The sequence below is a fragment of the Emydura macquarii genome, unplaced genomic scaffold (assembly GCF_026122565.2).
Source record: "Emydura macquarii macquarii isolate MOO-44397 ecotype Brisbane River unplaced genomic scaffold, CSIRO-AGI_Emac_v2 contig_1692, whole genome shotgun sequence".
Taxonomy (NCBI): domain Eukaryota; kingdom Metazoa; phylum Chordata; order Testudines; family Chelidae; genus Emydura; species Emydura macquarii.
The window spans coordinates 550,045-571,584 of record NW_027131829.1 but is presented as its reverse complement, the minus strand read 5'-3'; the positions used below and the strand labels follow the sequence as shown (position 1 = coordinate 571,584).

The 21,540-nt window shown below is 50.8% G+C and overlaps 1 protein-coding gene across 1 annotated transcript in view; it reads right to left on the bottom strand.

Annotated features, from left to right (window-relative positions):
* WNT3 (Wnt family member 3) overlaps nucleotides 1-21,540 on the bottom strand; it is a 98,352-nt gene that overhangs the window by 15,766 nt on the left and 61,046 nt on the right. Inside the window, exon 2 of the mRNA XM_067556216.1 lies at nucleotides 11,215-11,456. Coding sequence (XP_067412317.1) covers nucleotides 11,215-11,456 — 242 coding nt within the window. The remainder of the gene's footprint in view (nucleotides 1-11,214; nucleotides 11,457-21,540) is intronic.

Genomic DNA, 21,540 nt, shown 5'->3' with positions numbered 1-21,540 from the left:
TTGCTCCTAGTGCGTGGTGAAGGGGTTGTGAAATGAGTAGGTGTGGTGTTGTGTGGAGCAGGCTCTGTGTTTGACTGCAGGGCGTGTGTCAGTAGCCCCTGTTCAGCACAGCTCACCTGAGCACAAGGTTTCCCGTAGCAAAGAGCAGAGGTGTGATTCTGACCGACAGCCATCATGGGCCTCTTCCCTGAGTACTCCCCACCGTCTGCTCAGTGTGTGTGTTACATCGCGCAGAAAGGGCCTAGATCAGGGGCTCTCAAACTGGGGCTGGGACCCCTCAAGGGGTTGTGAGATTATTTTCTGAGGGGGTCGCGAGCTGTCAGCCCCTGCACATGTGGGTGGCCGGAGAGCAGTGACTGCGGGCTGGGCACTCTGAAAGCAGCGCCTCCTCCTAGCGGCAGCGTAAAAGTAAGAATGGCATGAGTGGGGGGGGGGCGCGAGGGTTGTCACTTTTTGGGGGGATCATCACAGCCTGAAATATTTTCAAAGGTGGTCCTGGAGAAAAAAGTTTGAGAACCCCTGGCCTAGATTCTAAGGCCAGACGGGATGGTTGTGATCATCTAGTCTGATCTCCTGTGAGACCCAGGCCAGAGAACTCCCCATAATGATTCCTAGAGCAGATCTTTTAGAAAAACTTCCATCTTGATTTTAAAATTCTCAGCAATGCAGAATCCACCCCCACCCTTGGTAACATGTTCCAATGGTTAATTAATCTCACTGGTAAGAGTCTGCGCCTTATTTTCAGTCTGCATTTGGCTAGTTTCAACTAGTCATTGGATCATGTTACACTTTTCTCTGCTAGATGGAAGAGCCCATTATTAAATAGTTGTTCCCCATGTAGGTACTTGTACACTGTAATCAAGTTACCCTTTCACCTTCTCTTTGTTAACCTGAGGGCGCCCAATCTATTTAGCGTTTCTAATCCTTTAGTCATGCTCATGACTCTTCCCTGAACCCTCTCAAATTCATCAGCATGCTTCTTGAATTGTGAGCATCAGAACTGGACAGAATTCTAGCAGCAGTCACCTCAGTGCCAAATACTGACGTAAATAAACTCTCTGCTCCTACTCAAGATTACCCTGTTTATGCAGCCCAAGATCACATTAACTTTTGGGGCTACAACGTCACACTGGGCGCTCATGTGCAGCTGATTAGCCACCATGACCCCCAAATCTTTTTCAGAGTGTCTGCTTCCCCCTTCCTGTAAGTACGGCCTCATTCTTTGTTCCTAGACGTGTACATTTACATTAAACCATATTAAAATGCATATTGTTTTCTTGTGCCCAGCTTACCATATGTCAAGATCGCGCAGAAACAGTGACCTCATCGTTATTTATCACTCCCCCAATTTTTGTGTCATTTGCAAACTTTTTCAGTGATGATCTTATGTTTTCTTCCAGGTCATTGATAAAATTGTGAAATAGCCTAGAGCCAGGAACCTATCCCTGCAGGACACCACTGGAAACAGACCCGTTTGATGATGATTCCCCTTTTAAAGTTACATTTTGCAACCTATCAATTAGCCAGTTTATAATGCATTTAGTGTGTGCCATATTCATTGTATATTGTTCTAATTTTTTAATTGAAATATTGTGTGGTACCAAGTCAAATGCCTTAGATAAGGCTAAGTATATTACATCAGCATTGTTATGGTTATCAACCCAACCTGTAATCTCATCACAAATATATTGAGTGTTTGACAGTGTTTATTTTCCATAAACTTGTGCTGATGTGCATTACACTGCTGTGACACAGAGACCCATTGGTGGTTTACTACTCTGTCTCAGTCACTCTTGTCAGGCCTGACACACTCAGTGCACCTAACCCACTGTCGTCATGATCTATACCCAAACGGTGGCATGTAAGATAGCATTGGAAAACTGATAAGTCACTGATCATTAATGTCCATGTGTGATCTATGTATGGGTTGTGTGCAAAGTTATGAATATATGCTAGAATTATGTTCTTAAAATGTGTTTGGCAAGCAGTGCATTAGCCCAGTCTGGCTTAGACAAAGGAATGTGTATTTGCTTGGCTGGCCAGCCTGGTTGTCAGCAGAGCTAATGAAGGCATGTTTACATAAAAGGTAAACAAAGCTGTCAACCTAGGGAGTGCGGAGATAGACTTTTGTGAGGGTCTGAACCGCCTATGATAAGTCATTGAATCAACTGATTGTATACAATATTGTTGTGCTATAAAAGTGTGTCAAGTAAGGGCTTTTCTGAAAGCTAATTCACACTGATGACGACTCTCTTTGTGAAAGGTCTGTATTAACACTATATGAGGAACAATGGATACTCACTGATATTATGCTTTAAAGTCTGTGATCAAAAACAGAGAGAAACAGATTTTATCCCAGATAGAAGGGAAGGCAGCTGTGCTTATGCGATAAATAATCAGTTTTACAGAGTGCTCTGGATTGTTTGGTAAGCTGGGCTTCCTTGAATAACATATATTTTAATACTGCCAAATACAAGCTCATATTTTTTTTTAAGGGGGATCTGTATTTCGGGAAGCACTTGCTCAGATGACCCCACTTCCGAGCCACTAACTCTCCAGCACACCCAGGAGGTACAGCAAATGTTAAGACCTTCCAAGTAAGCAGATTTTATTGCTTAGAAGAGTCAACCTTTAAATATAAAGTGCGGGTCTGCCTGACTTATACTGGACCCAGTGCTCCACTATGCTCTACCATTATCACTTGTATTGCAGTAATTCTGTACAGCAGCACAGCTCAGTGCACCTTCAGTGTACAAACACGCAGTGAGCTTTACAACCCCAACACACAAAGATGGGAAGGGAAACAGATGCAGAAATGGGATGAGCATGGTCCAGAAGGGGACTTAAGGGCTGCACTGCCTCTTTAAGTTTTTACATCCCATGGTTTTACTTGCTATTCTCCTTTTTATTTGTGTCATCAGCAAAATTTACGGGCAATGATTAAAAAAAAAAATCCAGATCATTGATAAAGATCTTGAATACTATTGGGCCAAGAACAGATCTCTGTGGAACCCCATTAAAAACTCCCCCATTGGATGATGATTCCCAATTTACAATTTCTTTTCAAGATCTATCATTTAGCCAGTTTTTAATCCATTTAATATGTGCTATATTGATTTTGATAATGCTAATATTTTCATTATAATGTCATGTGTGTCTAAATCAAATGTCTCACAGAAGTTTAATATGAAATGTCACCAGAGTTACCTTTATCAACCAAGCACTAGACAGAGTGTATGGCAAATCACTAAGAATACAGAACTTACACTTGGCACTGACATAAGCCACGAATGTTTATCCAGGCCCTGTGTGTGCAGCTGTGCTGATGTGACAGACCAATGGTCATGGTCAGCCAATGGCCAGTTCGCCTAGTGTGTACACATGGGTGTATAATTGTGAATCTGGGACTAACTGACCTGGGCCAAGTGACCCTGTAGAGCAGCACGACATCAGGTGCCCGGGTGACTATTCATGATATGGACATGTCAGCTGACCCCTGTTGTCCCTTCCAAAATGAATTAGAAAAAGAAGTTATAGCTAATCATGACATGCTAACTAAGTGCTAGCAGGGTATATTTTGGGGACATATGACTTCTCTGGAAAAAGGGTATAAGTATGGGGGAATATCACATGCCATATAGAGACATCCCAATTAACATCTGAAGAGGGACTTTAGAACCAAAGTCAGGGTAGCCAACACCCTGCCACAAGGGACCATGACGTAGAGCAGGTACTCAAGCAGAAGAAGAACAGAAAGTCAGGGTAGCCAAGGCTGTGCTATGGAGGACTCAGAAAACAGACCAAGTATCTAAAGGAAACAAAAGAAGGAAGGAAACCGTCTCCATCTAGAATTGGTATCTGTACCTGCTTTGTTTGTTATTCAGGATACAATGTGGGCCCAGGACAGTCACTGAGGATTTATGCTTGGGAAATTGAGGCTTATTAAAGAGAGGCATTGTATAGTCTTTTCTGTTTGTCTGTGATGCCTGCTTTCCAATCAATAGGTTTGCATTGAAGAGATTCACTGCTATGGTTACTGGGTGCCCAGCTGTGGGTATGTGAATCGATCCTGGACCACACTCAGCCCAAGAGAATTCTCTTTCAAAGGTCACCTTCAGCCACATGCTGAGCATGCCAGGGAAATCTGACATGCTACTTGTTGCATGGAGACTCTGTCCTCCAAGCCATTCTGGGGCTCAGTACCCATGTCCTCAGCCCAACTAGTGTAAAATCCTCTCCATTGATGCTGTCCCACTAGTGACAAGATTGGCGGGTGGCCACACTAGATCAAATCTATGGTCTATCTATCTCAGTATCCTGCCACTGATAGTGACCAGCACCACATGCTCTGAGAAAGATGCAAAAATCCTACACTAAGCAATTATGGTGTAACCTGTCCCCAGGAAAAGCTTCCTCCTCAACCTCAAACAGTCAGTGGTTATGGCCCTGAAGCATGAGGGATTCTAGCCTTTCCAAGGCTCTTGAGATCCGTGCTGCAGAATCACCACTTGAACTAGAGGAGTACACTTCACTAGCAGTATAGGGCATGTGACACACAGTTGAGGTAAAATGCTCTAGTTGATAGACTGAGATTCAAGAGGTCTGGGATTTATTTCCAGCTCTGTCACTGATCTGCTGTGTAACCTTAGGCAAGTCACTTTTCCTCACTGTGTCTCTATCCTCTTGCATCCTTCTTCTGCCTTATCTGTTAGACTGTAAACCCCTCCAGGCAGGACTCCCATTCTGAGGTACAGCATCTGCTCTGGGTTGGGGCCTCTAGCTGCTGTTTCGCCAATAAGACATAAGCAGTTCTGATTCGGAGGGCAATGACGCCTGCACACTAACCAAAGCTTTATCATACTCTTCAGTCCCTAGTGCCTTCCCACACAAAGCTTGCAGACGTGAAGAAGAAGGAAAAAGCACACCATATCAAGGAAGCAAGCAGTGACTCGGAGGTCAAGATTTTGCATATATATGACACTAATGCAGCACAAAACAGAAAAAAATATATGGTTTGTAAAGCTCAGACAAGCATCAGATGCAAAGACAAGGCAACATCACACATACAAATAGGAAGTTCAATGCCAAATAGACAGTGGGACATATTCCACGGCAGGTCTGGTGTCAGGGCAGACATGCTGCATGTTCCAGAGCCGGGTCTGGCATCAGGGCACTTGTGTGGCATGTTTCAGGGCCAGGTCTGGTGTCCAGGCCCTCGCGTGGCATTTTCCGGGGCCGGGCCTCATGTCAGGGCAATAGTGTGGCATGTTCCAGGGCGGGGCCTGGCGACGGCGCTCACGTGGCATGTTCCGGGGCGGGGCCTGGCGACAGGGCACTCACGTGGCATGTTCCGGGGCGGGGCTTGGCGACAGGGCGCTCACGTGGCATGTTCCGGGGCGGGGCCTGGCGACAGGGCGCTCACGTGGCATGCTCCAGGGCCAGCTGCTGTTTTTCTGTATGTATCACAGTTTAATGGAGGTTGTGAGCAGGCATCTCCCCTCAGATGACAATTGCACATTATGCCCATGGGCACGGCAGCAGCCGTTACATGGAAATGGGACACTAAAGAAGCGCTGAATTTGTTAGTTTCTGTTTCAGTGAGATGTAGCAGAGGGAAGCAAGGAGGCCTGGTCACTTGCAGGTTTAAGCTAGTGTAAATGGTGAATTCTCTGTAACTTGAAGCCTTTAAATTTGAGGACGTCAGTAACTCAGCCAGTGGTTGCGGGTCTATCACAGGAGCGGGTGGGGGAGGTTCTGTGGCCTGCGATTTGCGGGGGACAGACTAGATGATCACCATGGTTCCTTCTGCCCTTGAAGTCTATCAGTCCATGTAAACAAGTCAGGGACTCCTGGATCTTAACTGGATCCTGTGACTCACTTAACTAGTCTAGATGGGACCTAAAATGACTCCTTAACACTTTTTTTCCTTGCATGTGTGGATAAGAAGGAGCCAAACGAGCTGCGGTAGAACTCAGCTGGGTTACTTTTCACTTCAATTTAGACACGGCTTTATGGTGACCAGCAAAAGGGGAATCTGCCTTGTGCCTTCTTAGGGGACTGATGTCTGACAACTTTCTTTACTCGCCTCCCTCCTCCATCCCCCCTCCCCCGTGCAGTCAGCTCTTAGCTAAATTGTGTTTGCTAAATACAATCCCACCTGTCGATCCCCATTGACGGCTCTCCCCAAAACCCCACTGACTGGTGAATCAGCACGTTTATCACATCAGACCCGCTAGTGGAAGCTGAGGCTATGTCTACACTGACGGCGGCAAATTCGCCGCTGTCAGATTGATTTATTCTGTTCAATTGAGCGGCAGTGAAGACTGCTCAATCAATCCGGATGTCGAGCTAATAAAACTACCTCCCCAAAAAGCGTAGCGCTGTGTCAACGAGTGCGCATTTCCCATCGGCGCGGCACAGTGCAGTGGAGACGGAGCGCTAAATGGGAGTTATGAAGTCGACGGAAGTCTGGGTACCTTGTGTAACGCCCGTCAACCGCCGCTGAATATTGCCAGCAGTGTAGACCAGGCCTGAGAGAGAGGGGCAGGGACTTGTATTGCGATGATTTGTAACCATAACTCGCCGGCTGAGGAACAATGGCCTAATGGCTAAGCTGGCTGGTCTAGGATGGGATTCAGGAGACACAGGTTCATTTTCTTCCTCTGCTCCAGCCTGGGCGAGTCACTTAGCACGTGCTCCAAAGTTCATCTGTGGCTCTGCTTCAGCTGGGGAATAACAGTACTGCCCTCCCCCCCAGTTAACATGCCTGCCCCTGGGCACCAGGGCCAAGAGAGACTCCACTGGGCCCAGGACTCATCCAAGGAGACCTCCAGCTGGAACAAGGAAGAAAAAACCTGGCATTACTGATATTTCTAAGGGGAAAAGCAAGCAGGAAAGAGTCAGACAGAGCTAATAGCCTTCTCCATCCATCCTGATGGTGGAAAAGTTGGGAGCACAAGCCTAATATATAGCGTTTACTTGTCAAGTCACATTGAAACCAGTGCAAGACCCACAGCTAGAACAAGCTACCAGCAAACAAGTAACTGCTGGAAACTTGGCCGGGTCAGCACCATCCACGAGAGCAGTTTGTTCTGGTCCAGCTACGGGAGTGCATGGTAACTCTGCTAGTGGCACCCTGGCTCGAACATGCTTTCTGCAGCTCCAGGCACCAATGAGTCATGCTAGACCACAGCCAGGTTTGCCCCAGAGCCTTAGCAACCCATTGGCAGGAGCCATGCACAAACCCGGCAGCGTGATGGGGGAATCTGAAGAGATCCCAGGGCTGGGGAAGATCTGGAAATAGAAATGAATACACTTGAAAATCCCCACTAGAGCTGCCTAAGGAGTTGGGGAGAAATTTCCCAGCACTGAAATGAACAAGCGAAGTTCCCAGAACCAGGGAGGGGCTAGGGAGGGCGGATTAGAGAGATCTTGACAGTGCACCACTGCGACTGTCTCCCAGCCAGGCCCATTACCTGCTGGGACACTCAATTTGCCATTGTTCCCTCGGTGTCACACTGTATTACCAGCATAATGCAGAAAGTTTCCGCCCTCCAGCGTCCCCACGGCACAGCAAGCTGGCATTCCCCGAGAGCACCGCGTAGCAACGGGGCAGTGTTCCCCTGGCCTGCCGTCACTGGGAAATCCCTATTGAGAGCTCTCCCCACCCCCCCAGATCAGAATGGCTAAAGGGCGTGTGAATAGTGCAGCAATTTGAAACGAGTGCGGCGCGGGGACGTATCACTCACCCTGCCTCACAGTAGGGGGGGAAGCTTAGCTCTTTCTCATCAGTATAAGCTTAGTTTGCTCTCCCCTCGTTCTTTTCTCTCCCCTTCCTCTTAAGTCTCTTGAGTTGATATCGAGAGGGCCCCTGATCCCAGTCTATACACCCCTGTTTAGATGCAAATGACTGTGAGTGGCATGGCTGAGAAAAGCCACGGGGTTATCTTGGTGCCGTTGGCCTTTTCACAGCTCACGTCATGGGCTCTGTGCTCCCCTCCACTCAGCCAAAAGCACCAGGATGCAAGTTGCCCTCGCTCCAGCTCCCTTCCACTGCACCTGGCCCCACTGCCCTCCTACTGCCAGCGGTCTGGTATCTCCCAGCATTGCTAGCATGGGGCCTGAGGCTGCCTGGGGTGAGTGGGACCCTGGAGCCTGTGGAATTAGTGTGCACGGGGGTGGGGGAGGAAATCCAGCCTCCTGGCAGTGGGTAGCTGGGAGAAGTGATGCCAGAGTTTCCATACAGGGCAGCCTAGGTGCTGGGGACTGTGTTGAGGTGCTGAGGCTTGTGAAAGTCTGACCCGGAGTGTGTCCGGGGCCCAGAGACAATGGTTGCCCTCCAGCAACGGTCTCAGCTGGTTCTCAATAATCCGTTGGCCTTCCCTGGCACAGTCATCAGCCTCCCGCAACATTCCTGATGCCGCCCAGCCTGTATGTGAGAGCAGGAAGCATTAACTGTCCCCATTCCACAGATGGGGAAACTGCGGCCCAGAAGGAGACAGGACTACAACAGGTCATACTGAAAGGTGAACGGTCAGGCTGGAGGGAAGTTACTAGTGGAGTTCCTCAGGGATTGGTCTGGGGACCAATCTTATTTAACCTTTCTATTACTGACCTTGGCACAAAATGTGGGAATGTGCTAATAAAGGTTGCAGATGGACACAGAGTTGGGAGGTATTGCCAATACAGAGAAGGATCAAGATAACATACAGGAAGAGCTGGATGACAGTGTAAACTGGAGTAATAAAAAGAGGATGAAATTGAATAGTGGGAAGTGCAAGGTCATGCATTTAGGGACTATTAACAAAACATTTTGGTATAAATTAGTTATTAATTGGGGATGTATTGGTTGATCACAGGATGATCCACCAATGTATTGTGGCCGTGAAAAAAGCTAATGCGATCCTCGGATGTATCAGGTGAGATGAGGTCTCCCTAGCACCTTGTATAATGGTACTATTTGCAGTTCTGGTCTCCCATGTTTAAGAAAGATGAATTCAAACTGGAACAGGTGCAGAGAAGGGCGACTAGGATGATCCACGGAATGGAAAACCTGCCTTATGAGAGGAGTCTCAAAGTGCTTGGCTTGTTTAGCCCAGCCAAAAGAAGGCTGAGGGGAGATATGATTGCTGGCTATAAATACATCAGAGGGATAAATACCAGGGAGGGAGAGGAATTATTTAAGTTCTGTACACAAGAACTAATAGATATAAACTGGTCATCAGGAAGTTTAAACTTGAAACTAGATTCAGCTTTCTAACCATCAGGGAAGTGAAGTTCTGGACCAGCCTCCCAAGGGGAGCAGTGGGGGCAAGAAACCTAGCTGGCTTCAATACTGAGCTTGATACATTTATGGAAGGGATGGTATGATGGGACAATGATGGGTATAATTTGGCAATTGACTGAGCTTTGACCACTAGCAGTAAATATGCCAGTGGCCTGTGATGGGATATTAGATGGGCGGGTTCTGAGTTAGTGCAGCGAATTCTTTCTTGGTGTCTGGCTGCTGAATCTTGCCCACATGCTCAGGGTTTAGCTGATCGCCATATTTGGGGTCGAGAAGGAATTTCCCCCCAGGCAGATTGGCAGAAGCCCTGGGGGTTTTTCACCTTCCTCTGCAGCATGGGGCCTGGGTCACTTGCTATTGGATTCTCTGTACCTTGAAGTCTTTAAACCATGATTTGAGGATGTCAGGAACTCAGTCTTAGGTTACGGGTCTATTCCAGGAGTGGGTGGGTGAGGTTCTGGGGCCTGTGTTGTGCAGGCGGTCAGACTGGATGATTGTAATGATCCCTTCGGACCATTAAAGTCTATGAGTCTGAGACTTTTTCAAAGGCTGTGCAGCAAACCAGTGGCAGAGCTGGGAATGGGTCACAGGAGCCCTGACTGCTAGTCCTCTGCTTCGGTGACTAGATCAGTCATCGTCTCAGAAGCAACCAGAGGCTGAGGGCTAGTCTTTATGGGTAGGGGGTGTCTCACATCCCTAGTATTAGCAGAGGCCTGAAGGGGCTCAGCTCAGCCCAGATGGAGTCTTGGAACAGGGAGGAGAGAGTAAAGAAGCAGCTTCTCTGAAGGGGTCATGCAGCCCTGGGTCTTTGGCCAGGGACTCCGGTGAGCAGTGCCAGGCAGCAGCTGTGTGTGGCTGGGGCAGACACTGCCTGGAGGACAGGCTTGGGAGCCCAGATCAGAAGCACTGCTCTGGCAGTATGGCTGTCGTGCTCCTGCTCCCAGCATGCAATGCTCCACCTCTACCCAGGGGGCCTGAGGCATGTAGAGTAGGGTCTGCACCTCTGGGCAAAACAAGGCAGCAGCTGTAGGCCCCCCCATGGCTCCTGCCAGCCTGCAGCCGCCCCTTGCGTCTCTCCAGCCCTGGGCCAGCCTGCAGAGTAGAGGTGGGATGTCGGCTTCCCTCCTTTGCACGTCCCAGGTCACAGGCAGGGGGCTTCCCTCGAAGCCTATGGCCATGCCCAGCCGCGCCTCCCGATGCCTGGGCAGAGGACTTAGGCCGAGAACGGAGCAGCGTGCCTTCGTGGGAAGAGCCGGCCCCTGTGGCAAGGCAGAGGCCATCCCTCCTCGAAGACGCTCCCGTCGGGGCCTGTTCTGACCCTGTCGCCAAGGCAGGCTCTCCCTGGCAGTGGGGACTTGTCTTCTGAGTGCTGCTGTCGTGAGCAGAGCCCAGCCAGGCCACGCAGCAGGGCCTGGTCTGTGTGGGCAGGGGCTGCAATAGCAGATCCCCCGGCTTCTGCCAGAGCAGAGCCAAACTTTGCAGCCCAGCCCAGCTGAAACCTTCCACGGCACGTCAGGAATGGATGGCACCTATGCAGCTGCCGAGTCTGCGTCTTGACGTGGGCTCGGGGGGCAACTCTGGCTGCTGTGCTGAGAAGGATTACAACTGCTGGGAGGCACTGGATCTAGTGGACAGGGCACTGGACTGGCAGCCAGGAGACCTGGGGTCTAATTCTTGGCTCTGCCAGTGACCTGCTGGGTGACCTTGGGCACGTCCCTTCTCTTTTCTGTGCCTTTGTCTCCCCTCCCACTCATTGGGAGCGCTTTAGGGCAGGGTCTGTGTCTCTTTGTCTGTGCGGCACCTGGCATGATAGGGCCTGATTTCAGCGAGGGCCTCTGCCTGGTCGTGGAATACAGATGGCGAGAGGAATCTCCCTCCCCACTCTGGAAGCCGTGTTGTCTAGCTGAGCTGCAGCGTTGGTCCCTTACCTTTATCCAAGACTGGGCCAAAGATGGCCAGGCTGTCATCAATGGTGGTGCAGTTCCAGCGCCGGCCTCGGAACTGGTGCTGACATTCCTGGATCCCCAGCTTCACCCCCTCGGCCACGCTGGGCATGATTTCAATGTAGTTCCGGCAGAAGCGGAGCTGCTTGGGGACCAGGCCGGGGATGGAGCCACACAGGATGGGCTGGGACCCCAGCGAGGTGTATTGCTGGCCTAATGCGAGGGACCTGGGGGAGAACAGACAACATGTAGGGGCACGTGTGAATTGATGCCACTGCAGGGCGAAATCCAGCTGGAATCCCCTCTCCCCTGCCCAGGAACTGAGCTGCCCCATGTGACGCCTCCAGGAGCTCACGAAACTTTTATTAAACTCACTGTACATTTCCGAGAGGTGGAAAATGTACAACCAGGTTAACTCACCAACCAGGACAAGTGTCCTAATTACTAGCATAGCTCTGGGAAGTGCTGGCAGCTCCCATGGCTGAAATGGGCCAGGTGCAATGAATTCAGCCTCACAGTCCTGCCAGCCGGCGCACGCAGGTGAATTCACTCACATGCTGGCACAAGGGTCAGCAGAAGCAGCCTGGTTCAGCGGTCAGGGTGCTGGCTGAGCACGCAGGAAACCTTGCTTCTCCTCCCCTGCTCTGTTATTGCTGCGCCGTGTGCCCTGGGGCCAGGCCGGTTTGACAGTAAGCCTGGACGCAGACAATCTCTTCCGAGGTGTCTGCACGGTTCCCAGTGCACTTGGGTTAGGCTATTGGCTGATGGGGTGAGGTGCTGCTGGAGTGCAAACAGTACCAATCCGTGCCAGAGCTGGGACAGACCCAGGCATCCTCACTAGGGACTGGGACCTATGGATCTGAGTCATTCAACTACCCGGTGAGCTGGGGTTGCCCGATGGGATCTAGCTGTGGGCACCAATAGAGCTGGGCTGCAGGTTCCCTCCCGGAGCATGCTCAGTGGTGCAGCCCCGCCCCTCAACCCATCAGCTGTGTGCTGGGGCCGGGGTCAGCACTGCACTTGCCCCCTTTTGGGTTGGGGGTCTGATAGAGAGGAACCCCTGAGGGAAAGGTGCAGAGTGAAGCAGCAGCCGCTGGTGGGAACTACCTTATAGGGGAGCGGGGATAGGGAGGGATGGAATCTTTCATCCCAATGCACACACAGGAATCACGTCACCCACTACTGCAAAGCATCCACCCCTGGCAGGCAGGCAGCAGCTGACCCAGCTAAGCATCAAATGTGTGCCGATCCGTGGATGGATTAGACTGGCGTCGAAGGGCTGCAGCTGTAAAGGAAAGGACTAGAGCTGAGCGCAACACGGGCCAGTGGAGTACATTTGTGTGGATTAGCTGCTGAGACAGGTCATGCTCTGTGTGTGTCTCACTGGGCATTGGCCCTGGAGAAAGATCCCGACTGATGCTGGGCTGGAAACTGCTTCCACACTGAGACACTGGGTGAGCCCAGCACTGGCCCTAGTGTGCAGGTGTGAATACAAGGGTGCGGCTAGTCACAGCTGCCTCCTACTGGTCAGAGCCAGATGTGGAACAGGCAGCAGCAATACACTCCCCTGGCACTCCCTAGAATGCCTAAATCCTGCCCCTCGGCTGCCCCCTGGTGCAGGCCTGGGGCTCACTGGGCAGGGCATGGCAGAGCCAGTGGGGCCAGGCCAGCCCCGGCAGAGCTATCACAGCAGGAGGCTGTTCCTGCAGCAGGTAGAAGCGTTTTGGCAAGTGCTCGGCTCCAGTAGCTTGGAACCAACACAACCGTGCCTTGGACCTAGGCCTGACACACTCAGTCAGGGGCAGAGCCCCAAAGTCTGGGCCCTGAGAGGCCAGTTCTGCAGGACCCTAGGGGCCCATCGGTGCTGGCTGGCGCAGCCCACCAGGAACTACGGTCACATCTGGACTGTTATCTGACCATCCTGCCTTGGGCACCGTGTGAGACCAGACACCGTGGGATAGGCCGGGTCACCAGCCGGCTCAGTCTGCTTCTTCGTGTCATTGTGCCTGCCCACGTGTCCATCTGGTGCACCAGAAACCCCCTGCTTACACCCAGTGCCCAGATACTGCCCCCCCGCCCGCACAATAACAGCAGCGTGGGGTTCCAGGTGTGCAGGACTGGACTGTGGGGAGCAGGGACCCAGCGTAATGCTCCATGTTGGTGCAGCAGTGAGCGGGCCTCTGTCTACTGCTTCTCACGCGCTAAAATCCTCCCCTGCCACTGAGAGAGCGACGAGCCATTGCAGAGACAGCTGCTGGGCCTACTGCACGGCATCCTCCACGGCATCATACCACATCCCCCTCCACGGACACCAGCCACCCAGAGCTTTTTCCAAGCACCGTGTTAACAGCTGGGTGCAAATCTGGGTCGGGGGTGACCTGTTGGCTGGCTCCTCTGTCTCTCCCCACTGTGGTTGGGAAGCTCCAAATATTTCTGGCTCCACCCCACAGCACAGTGTATCTAGGTTGGAAATGATCCATAATCCCTGGTCCCAGAAACCAGACAACAGTGTCCTTGCAACCACTTCCTGGTGTAACCCCCCAGGTTTAGCACCAGGACAGCTCCCCACTGACCCTACAGAAGATGTTGCAATGGCTATAGTTGGGAGGTTCAATAAAGGAGTATTTGTTATGCCATGCAAATAGATTCCAGTGTGGAATGCCTAATGTGCAGCTCTGAATACACGGTCAGAAGAACACGCGCGTTGCCTGATGTACAGTGTTTCAGTGTTACCAACGTTAGTGTGTCACAACATTTGGTGTTTTTTTCTTAAAGCCTCTGTGCTGAAATCAAGGGATTATGAAAAGCTCAGCTTTCATTCAAAGAATCCATACGAATATGTCGCAGCAGGCAGCGTTGGAATTTCAGCAGGATGTTGGTATCCACCACAGCAGTGAGCAAGCAAAGAAACAGCTACAGAAATGAAAAGCGGGAGAAATAGAGGAAGCTATTCCCCACACATAAAATAAAGGCAAACACAGTGAAGCAGTCTGCAAAGAAGGGCCACCAAAGCATGTTTTGTGGGGAAAATAAAAACAGGAAAAAGGCAAATGCCCAGCACATGCTGCTACAGGTACTTAGTGCAAGAAGAGAAATCATTTTGTAAAGGGTGATGGAAGCAGCCCTGTAACGTACACTGGATGGGGAGTGACAAGGGCACATCCTTAGAGGCGTTTTTCTGAGCCACCACCCACTGTGCAATGGCTATGAAACACAAAGGAAAAAAGTGTCTTGCACATCTAAATTGTCTAGCATCACCCAGGCCCCCAACTAAGAGAGAGGCTCTGCCTGCACCATAATGAGCTGTACGGCTCACTGCAAATTGTACAAGATAAATTCCCCAAACTACCGACAGCAACTCCCAGCTACAATTTCAACAGAGGCCAGTTAGTGCCCTGCCTTGGAGGAGACACACATTGCCATGTCCATACAAGGGCAAGCATCACAAACTAGATTTTCCAATAACTGAAACACCACCAGTGCCTCTGTGCTCAGTGGGAGTGGAGGACAGGTAAGCTTTGCAGGTGGCAGATGAGGCAGTGCTAGACAATGCAAGAGACAGGCCCAGCCATAGCCAAAGGGACAAATACTCAAAATGGCCCATATGGAGAACATCACTTGGAAATCAACCTGGCGGTGAAATTACCAACACAAGCACCATGCACAGTAGCAGCTCCTTGGAAGGAAAATTCACTCCCTGCTCCTGCTCACTACGTCACTGTGTATATAGCCAAGAATGCCACTCGCCGTGTTCCCACATCCTCACACTGCGAGCTCACGTTCAATTTGTCCGCTCTGAGCCCTAAACACTTTTCAGAGTCCCGGCTTTCTGGGCTGCAGACCCCCATTCTGTAGGCGTGAGCCACCTTTCTTTGGCTAGATTATAACTTTACACTTGGCTGTATTAACATGCATTTTGTTTAAATATCCTCATCCGGCCAAGCGACTCCGATAGCTCTGTGTGACTGTCCTGGCCTCATCATTATTGACCACTCTGCCAATCTTTGCGTCATTCACAACATTTATCAGCCATGATTTCATATTTACGTCCAGATCATTGGTGAAAATGTTGAATGCTGTTAGGCCTCTTTGATGATGATTGACAGCTACATTTTGAATGCTGTCAATTAGCCAGGTCCTAATCCACTTAATGTGTGCTTTATTGATGTTGTGTAGTGCTAATATTTTAATCAGACTCAGATGCCTTAAAAAGTCTAAGTATATTACATCTACTCAGTTACCTTTATCCACCAAATTTGTAATCTCATCAAAGAATGAAATCAGGTTAGTTTGACAAGCCAGATTTTCCATAAAAGCATGTGATTATGTGGCAATAACTATGAAATGAGTTCTCCTAGTAGCAACCCTCATGCATTTTTAAAGGCAATGCCAGAGAATGGGCTTGCTATAGACAGAACAGGGTGAAATTCTCTGGCCTAGGTTATGCCACTTGGGAAGGAATAATCGGTTGCACACATACAAAATGGGAAAAGACTGCATAGGAAGGAGTACTGCGGAAAGGAATCTGGGGTCAGAGTGGATCACAAGCTAAATATGAGTCAGCAGTGTAACATTGTTGCAGAAAAAGCAAACAGCATTTTGAGCTGTATTAGCAGCAGTGTTGTAAAGCAAGACATGAGAAGTAATTCTTCCACTCTACCCTGCACTGATCAGGCCTCAACTGGCATATTGTGTCCAGTTCTGGGTGCCACATTTCAGGAAAGATATGGACAAATTAGAGAAAGTCCAGAGACGAGCAACAAAATGATTAAAGGTCTAGAAAACATGACCTATGAAGGAAGATTGAAAGAATTGCATTTGTTTAGTCTGGAGAAGAGGAGACTGAGGGGGACATGATAGCAGTTTTCAAGTACACAAAAGATTGTTACAAAGAGGAGGGAGAAATTTGTTCTCCTTGACCTCTGGGGATAGGACAAGAAGCAATGGACTTAAATTGCAGCAAAGGCAGTTTAGTTTGGACGTTAGGAAAAATTTCCTAACTGTCAGGGTAGTTAAGCACTGGAATGAATTGCCTAGGGAGGTTGTGGAATCTCCGTCATTGGAGATTTTTAAGAGCAGGTTAGACAAACACCTGTCAGGGATGGTTCAGATAATGCTTGGTCCTGCCCTAAGTGCAGGGGACTGGACTCGATGACCTCTCAAGATCCCTTCCCCTCCTACGATGCTATGCAGGAGCTCAGACTAGATGATTATAATGGTCCCTTCTGGCCTGGCACCATAGCAATCTCCTGTGTCAAAGAGCAACATAAGGGACTCCAAATAAACCCACAGAAAGCAGATGCAGGAGAAGCTGACTAGTAACTTAAAAGACTGTATTAAACAAACGTATTCAGTTTCCATTACAGGAAGGGGGTTGTTAGAAGAATGTTCTATAATAGACATGTCTGTATACATGTAAATGGCTAACAGAAAGATCCTCATAGTCTGAGTTATGGGAATATATGTGGCATTGGCTAAATTAGTGGATTCATTCAGGTTCTTATTATACAAGGCAAATGGCTTCTGGTGGGCATCTCTCCTTGTCCTTGGCTTCCATCTCGGTGCTTGAGCCTACTTCATATATGTTCAGCTCTACTGTGGAAGAAACAGTGGCTTGCAGGGGTCTGAAAGGCGAGCCAGAGGGTGTTAATGCTGGAGCCATTTCCAGTGAAGGCACGTGGATTGGGCATGGGACTGGTTTTCAGTGGCCCTGTGTGTTAGTCCCAGTTTTGCTCCTGACCAGCTGTTTGTTCTAGAACACGTCCAGCCCTTTTCTGCGCCCGCTTTCAGCTCCTCTGGCGATTAGCCCGAGAGCTCTTTGGGGCAGGCGCTGTGAGTTTTGTACTGTCCCTAATGCTATAGGGCCCTGCCTGCTGGAGCCTCTTGGTGAAAGACACGTTATCTAATTTTAGAGCAATGCAGACACCTGTGTGTGAGGAACATGAATATTGGCCTGAAGACTCCAGGTCCTGCTTTTTCCAGGTCTGGGTGAAAATTATATGGAACGGAAAGACCAGAAGAGGTTCCAGGGCAGAGGACATGAGGGCTGAGCAGTGGGATCTGTCAGTGCAGCTCATGATCCTGAATTATTTTTTTATTTCAGAATTACACATCTCATTGTTTTGTTTTCTAAAATTAGGCCCAGATTTCCAGAGAGGCAGGAGCAGAATTGAATGCCCAACTTACAGATGTATTCATCTTGATTTGCTGACGTAATACAAGCGTGTGCCTGTGTAAATCAAGGTTTATGTGCAGCAAGAGTTGCACAACCATACAAGGGCACACACACATCTTTAAATCTGGCCCAGGATATTTTAGTGGAAGAAATGCTGCTTGCTCCATCAATGCACCCCCGTTATTTCCTTCCTGGGCCCCTTCCACAGCGCTGCTGGTGCATCTCATTCCTGTACTGCAGCCCCTCAATACTTCTGACCTGGGACTCTTCGAAGCAGAGACCATCCACTATCTTCTAGTCCATTGCACTGGAACTCTAAGGCTAGGTGCACAAAGGGGCATAAACGTTGCCATGCGCAGGGTTGGTAGGATGGCAGTGTTATTCTCCAGGCACCGTGCATCCTCACACGTCTGCTCCACGCCAGCTGAGCTGAGCATGTTCCACCCCACAGAGCAACTGAGTTCCACCTCAGGCTGCAGTGGCTCAGCTGCGTATCCCTGCAGTTGTTCTTCCTGGCAGCCATGGAGGCACGGAGCCCTGGAACTGAGCGTAGGAAGACTGTGTTTCATGGGCTGTCAAGGCCCCCGCCTTGTTAGTGCCCAGCCAGTGGGGAGGAGGAGGAAGCAGCTGGATTTGAATGCGGGGGGTGAAGAGCAGAACATCCAGGACAGCAGCTCGGGTGGGGATGTGTGAACAGAAGCAGAAGGAGCTAGCGTCAGGCTCAGAACGGTCTCATGCCGCTAGACCACATTCTCCTCCAGAACCTAGACTTGAACCCAGGATTCCTGCATCTCAGTGGGCTCAGCTGTCTCACAGCAGCCAACTGTGAATCTCAGGCCCCTCTAGTGGCCAGTCAACAGAAATGCTAACAACCTACTACTGACACCGGATAAGTGGAGCGACTGTGCTGTGGATCTGAAGGTTGTTTCCCTATTGGTGACCTCTAAGGGTTAATAATCCGCCCCTTCACCTCAGTGGACTGGCTTGATTGTAAAGCCGTTGGGGCTAGATCCACAAGGGACCAGCTTCATCCCCAGGGTAGGCAGCCAGGCTCCCCACACTGCACACAGAGTTAGGCACCTAAGAAAGGGATCCTCAGAAACCAGCAAGCAGATGGGAAGTGCAGTGCAGGGAAGGGTGCGTATTGAGGACCCAGCTGCATGCAGGTATTTAGGCACCTAATGCCCATTGGTTGGGCCTCTAGGCCCCTGACTGATGGGCTGGAGGGAGGCACCTCTGGCTGTTAGGGAGTCTCTGCTATGAACTGCCCTGGCGTGAGATGGGTTACCTGGGGAGGTGGTGGAATCTCCATCTTTAATGGTTTTTAAGCCTGGGTTGACAAAGCCCTGGCTGGGAAGGTTTAGCTGGGGTTGGTCCTGCTTTGAGCAGGGGTTGGACTAGATACCTCCTGGGTCCCTTCCAACCCTAATTGTCTAGGATTCTATGCCTGAGCCAGGTCAGCTTTTTGTTGTGAAAAAATAGCAATGGGCCCCGTTATAGCCACTCGCCTGTAGCCAGGGCATGCCAGTGAGCAGTGGGAGATGGGTTCAAACGCCTGCTCTGCCTGAGCAGAGAGAGGACGCGAACTCACGTCTCCCAGGCATATGGTCTAACTCCTAGGCTGTTACAAGTCGGGTGAGGAGCTCACACTTCCTCCTGTTGGACTGGCTACCCTGGTATCACGAATTCTAGCGTCCGGGCCCTCCCAGCCTCTGACGTTCCCACACTGGCAGCTGCCTGGCCTGCTGAGACTGGCCTGTTCAATGACACTTCCTGGCTTTGGTGGCTGGCCCTCAGGGTTGCGGTAGCTCCTGGGAGGCCCCATGTTCCGAGGGCTCAGGCCCTGCCACGGCTGATCCGCAGCCTGTGTGCACGACTGCTCAGCACCTCGGCGAAGGCTGAACCCACGCCCCGCCCAACGGGGAAAAGCCAGGCCCGACCCACAGGGTGTGGAAACATGGTGTCCCTCCCCCAGTGCCTCCCACCACTGCCACCAAGCTGGGACTCCTCACACCGCAGAGCCGCACTCTGACTCTCCTTTTCTAGTCTGACTCGCTTTGCACAGCAGGAAAATTGGGGCTCAGATGTAAGTTGTCAGCAGGTTTCAGAGCTGCCAGACTCCGAGCGGCTGCAGGCTGTCTGCAGGTTCGCTGAATTGGCTGCCCTTGGTTCACAGTAAGATTTGCTTCCCAGCCAGAAAGGGCCAAATTACAGCCTTAGGGCTTGTCTAGCCAGCCAGTCGTCCCGTGGCTAGCTGGGGTGGGAGTGTGTCGTGCACTAACATGCTGTGCACGAGGTAAGGTCTTGTGCACAATAGCGAGGGCCACAAGGACAGTTCGTGCACAGCACTCCAGGGCATGGCAGGTTTACCCCAGTTGGCAGCGCACTGGGGTGTTGCTGCATAAAGCCCAGAATCAAACCCCGCCACTCAGCTGCCGTAGACCCCCAGAGGTGCCTAAACTCAGTCAGCTGCACGCACAGGGGAAGACAGGCGTGCCTCTGCCGAACTCACCTGTGGTCCCAATCCGTTACACATGCTCAGAACGGACTTCCTGCATTGGGCCGCTCTAGGCAAGCGTATTCAGACCAGCTGGGGGAAGGAGGTGAATGCTCTAGCACAGGGCTAACCCGCCTGCTCAGTTTTGTGACTGCTACCTAAGTCCGGTGCCTGCTGGGGCACTTTCAAACACATGCTCACCTGCCTGGGCGTCAGACCTTCTCCGCAAGCCAGCCTCGCAGGCCTCACTCAGCGGTCAGAGCTAGGGGCAGGCTGCAGCGCTCCCTGCTAGCTGGGGGAGTCTCCTGTGTGTGAAAAGATGTGCCTGGAAAGGGTGGCTGAGAAAGGAGGGGTTTGTGTGCACGGAGGTGGGCACGTGACGAGTGTGTAGGGGCTAAGCCTCTGTGAGTCTGTGGGTTTAGGGGCATGTGTGTCACAGAACAGGGGAAATCCCTGTTGTCCCCCATCTTTAATTCTCTGAATGTGGGTGACTCTTTGGGGATCTGGAGAACATTTTGGTAACGGGAATAGAGTTTAAATAACGGCTCTTTTCTGGACCATGGCTGATTGGGAGGCAGAGACTGAAATGCAATAAAGGGGGCTGTGGATTTCATCTCGTAGCTTCTTGATAACAAATATGCGAAGTCAGGAGCACTGTTTGTGACTGGTCAGGGACTCTAACTCCAGTGTTACCCACCGGTACGGGAGAATCTGCTCTCCTTTTGCAGCCTGTCTTGACCTTGGCATTTTCTGGCGGGCTACCCTAGGCACGGACAAGTCACACCAGCCTCTCCCCACTGCTGGTACAGGCAGAAAGACCAAGGCAGGAGCCGTTCTCTGTCTGCAGCAGAGGTAGTGGGGATCCCTCAGAAATCTGTTTGTTTTGGTGTCCACCTCAGTACTGCTGCCAGGGAGCTGCAGGAGTATGGCATAAATCTGCCTGCACTATCTTGGCCTGCTCCTTTACCAGCATGAGGAGAGAAGGCATTGCATTCACCTCACAGCACTGACGGGGACACTTCCCGAGACACATACTCAGGGCATGTCTATACGGCAAGCCAGGCTGTGCAGCTACAACACACGGCTTGCCGTGCAGTAACGTCCTGTGTGGCCACTGCTACAGCCCAGTGACAGGCCTGGCGTGTGCCATGGGCTGGTCTGGGCTGGCAGTGCACTGCAGGCTGCTGCAATGTGGAGTCACACTGGGGCTGGTGTGTGGACAAGCCCTTAGACTGGCTAAGCCCAGTGTGAGGAAAAGCCTGGTTTGTGAAGTCAGGAACTGGAGGGAAAGTCAGCCCCTGACCTGAGGTGGGAGTACAATAACGCTCTGAACACACAGCTCTTTGGGGGGGCAGTTTGTGCCAGACAGGCTTGGGGGGCTGGTTTCATTATTTTAGTTCATGTGTGAGGTGCCGTTTGGGAGAATAGATGCCACCCGGTAAGAGATAACAGGCGTGGCCTTCCCTGGGTGTCAGCGTCCCGGGGAGGGCACCCCTCCAAGGATGGGTGGAGGAGCTCTGCTGGCACTGGGTGGTCTGGCTGGCACTCGATTAGATCCAAAGCATCATCCATCAAACCCTGGGTTTAAAAAATGGCTTTTCAACAAAAGGTTTGTTTTGTTTGGTTGGTTTGTTTAATG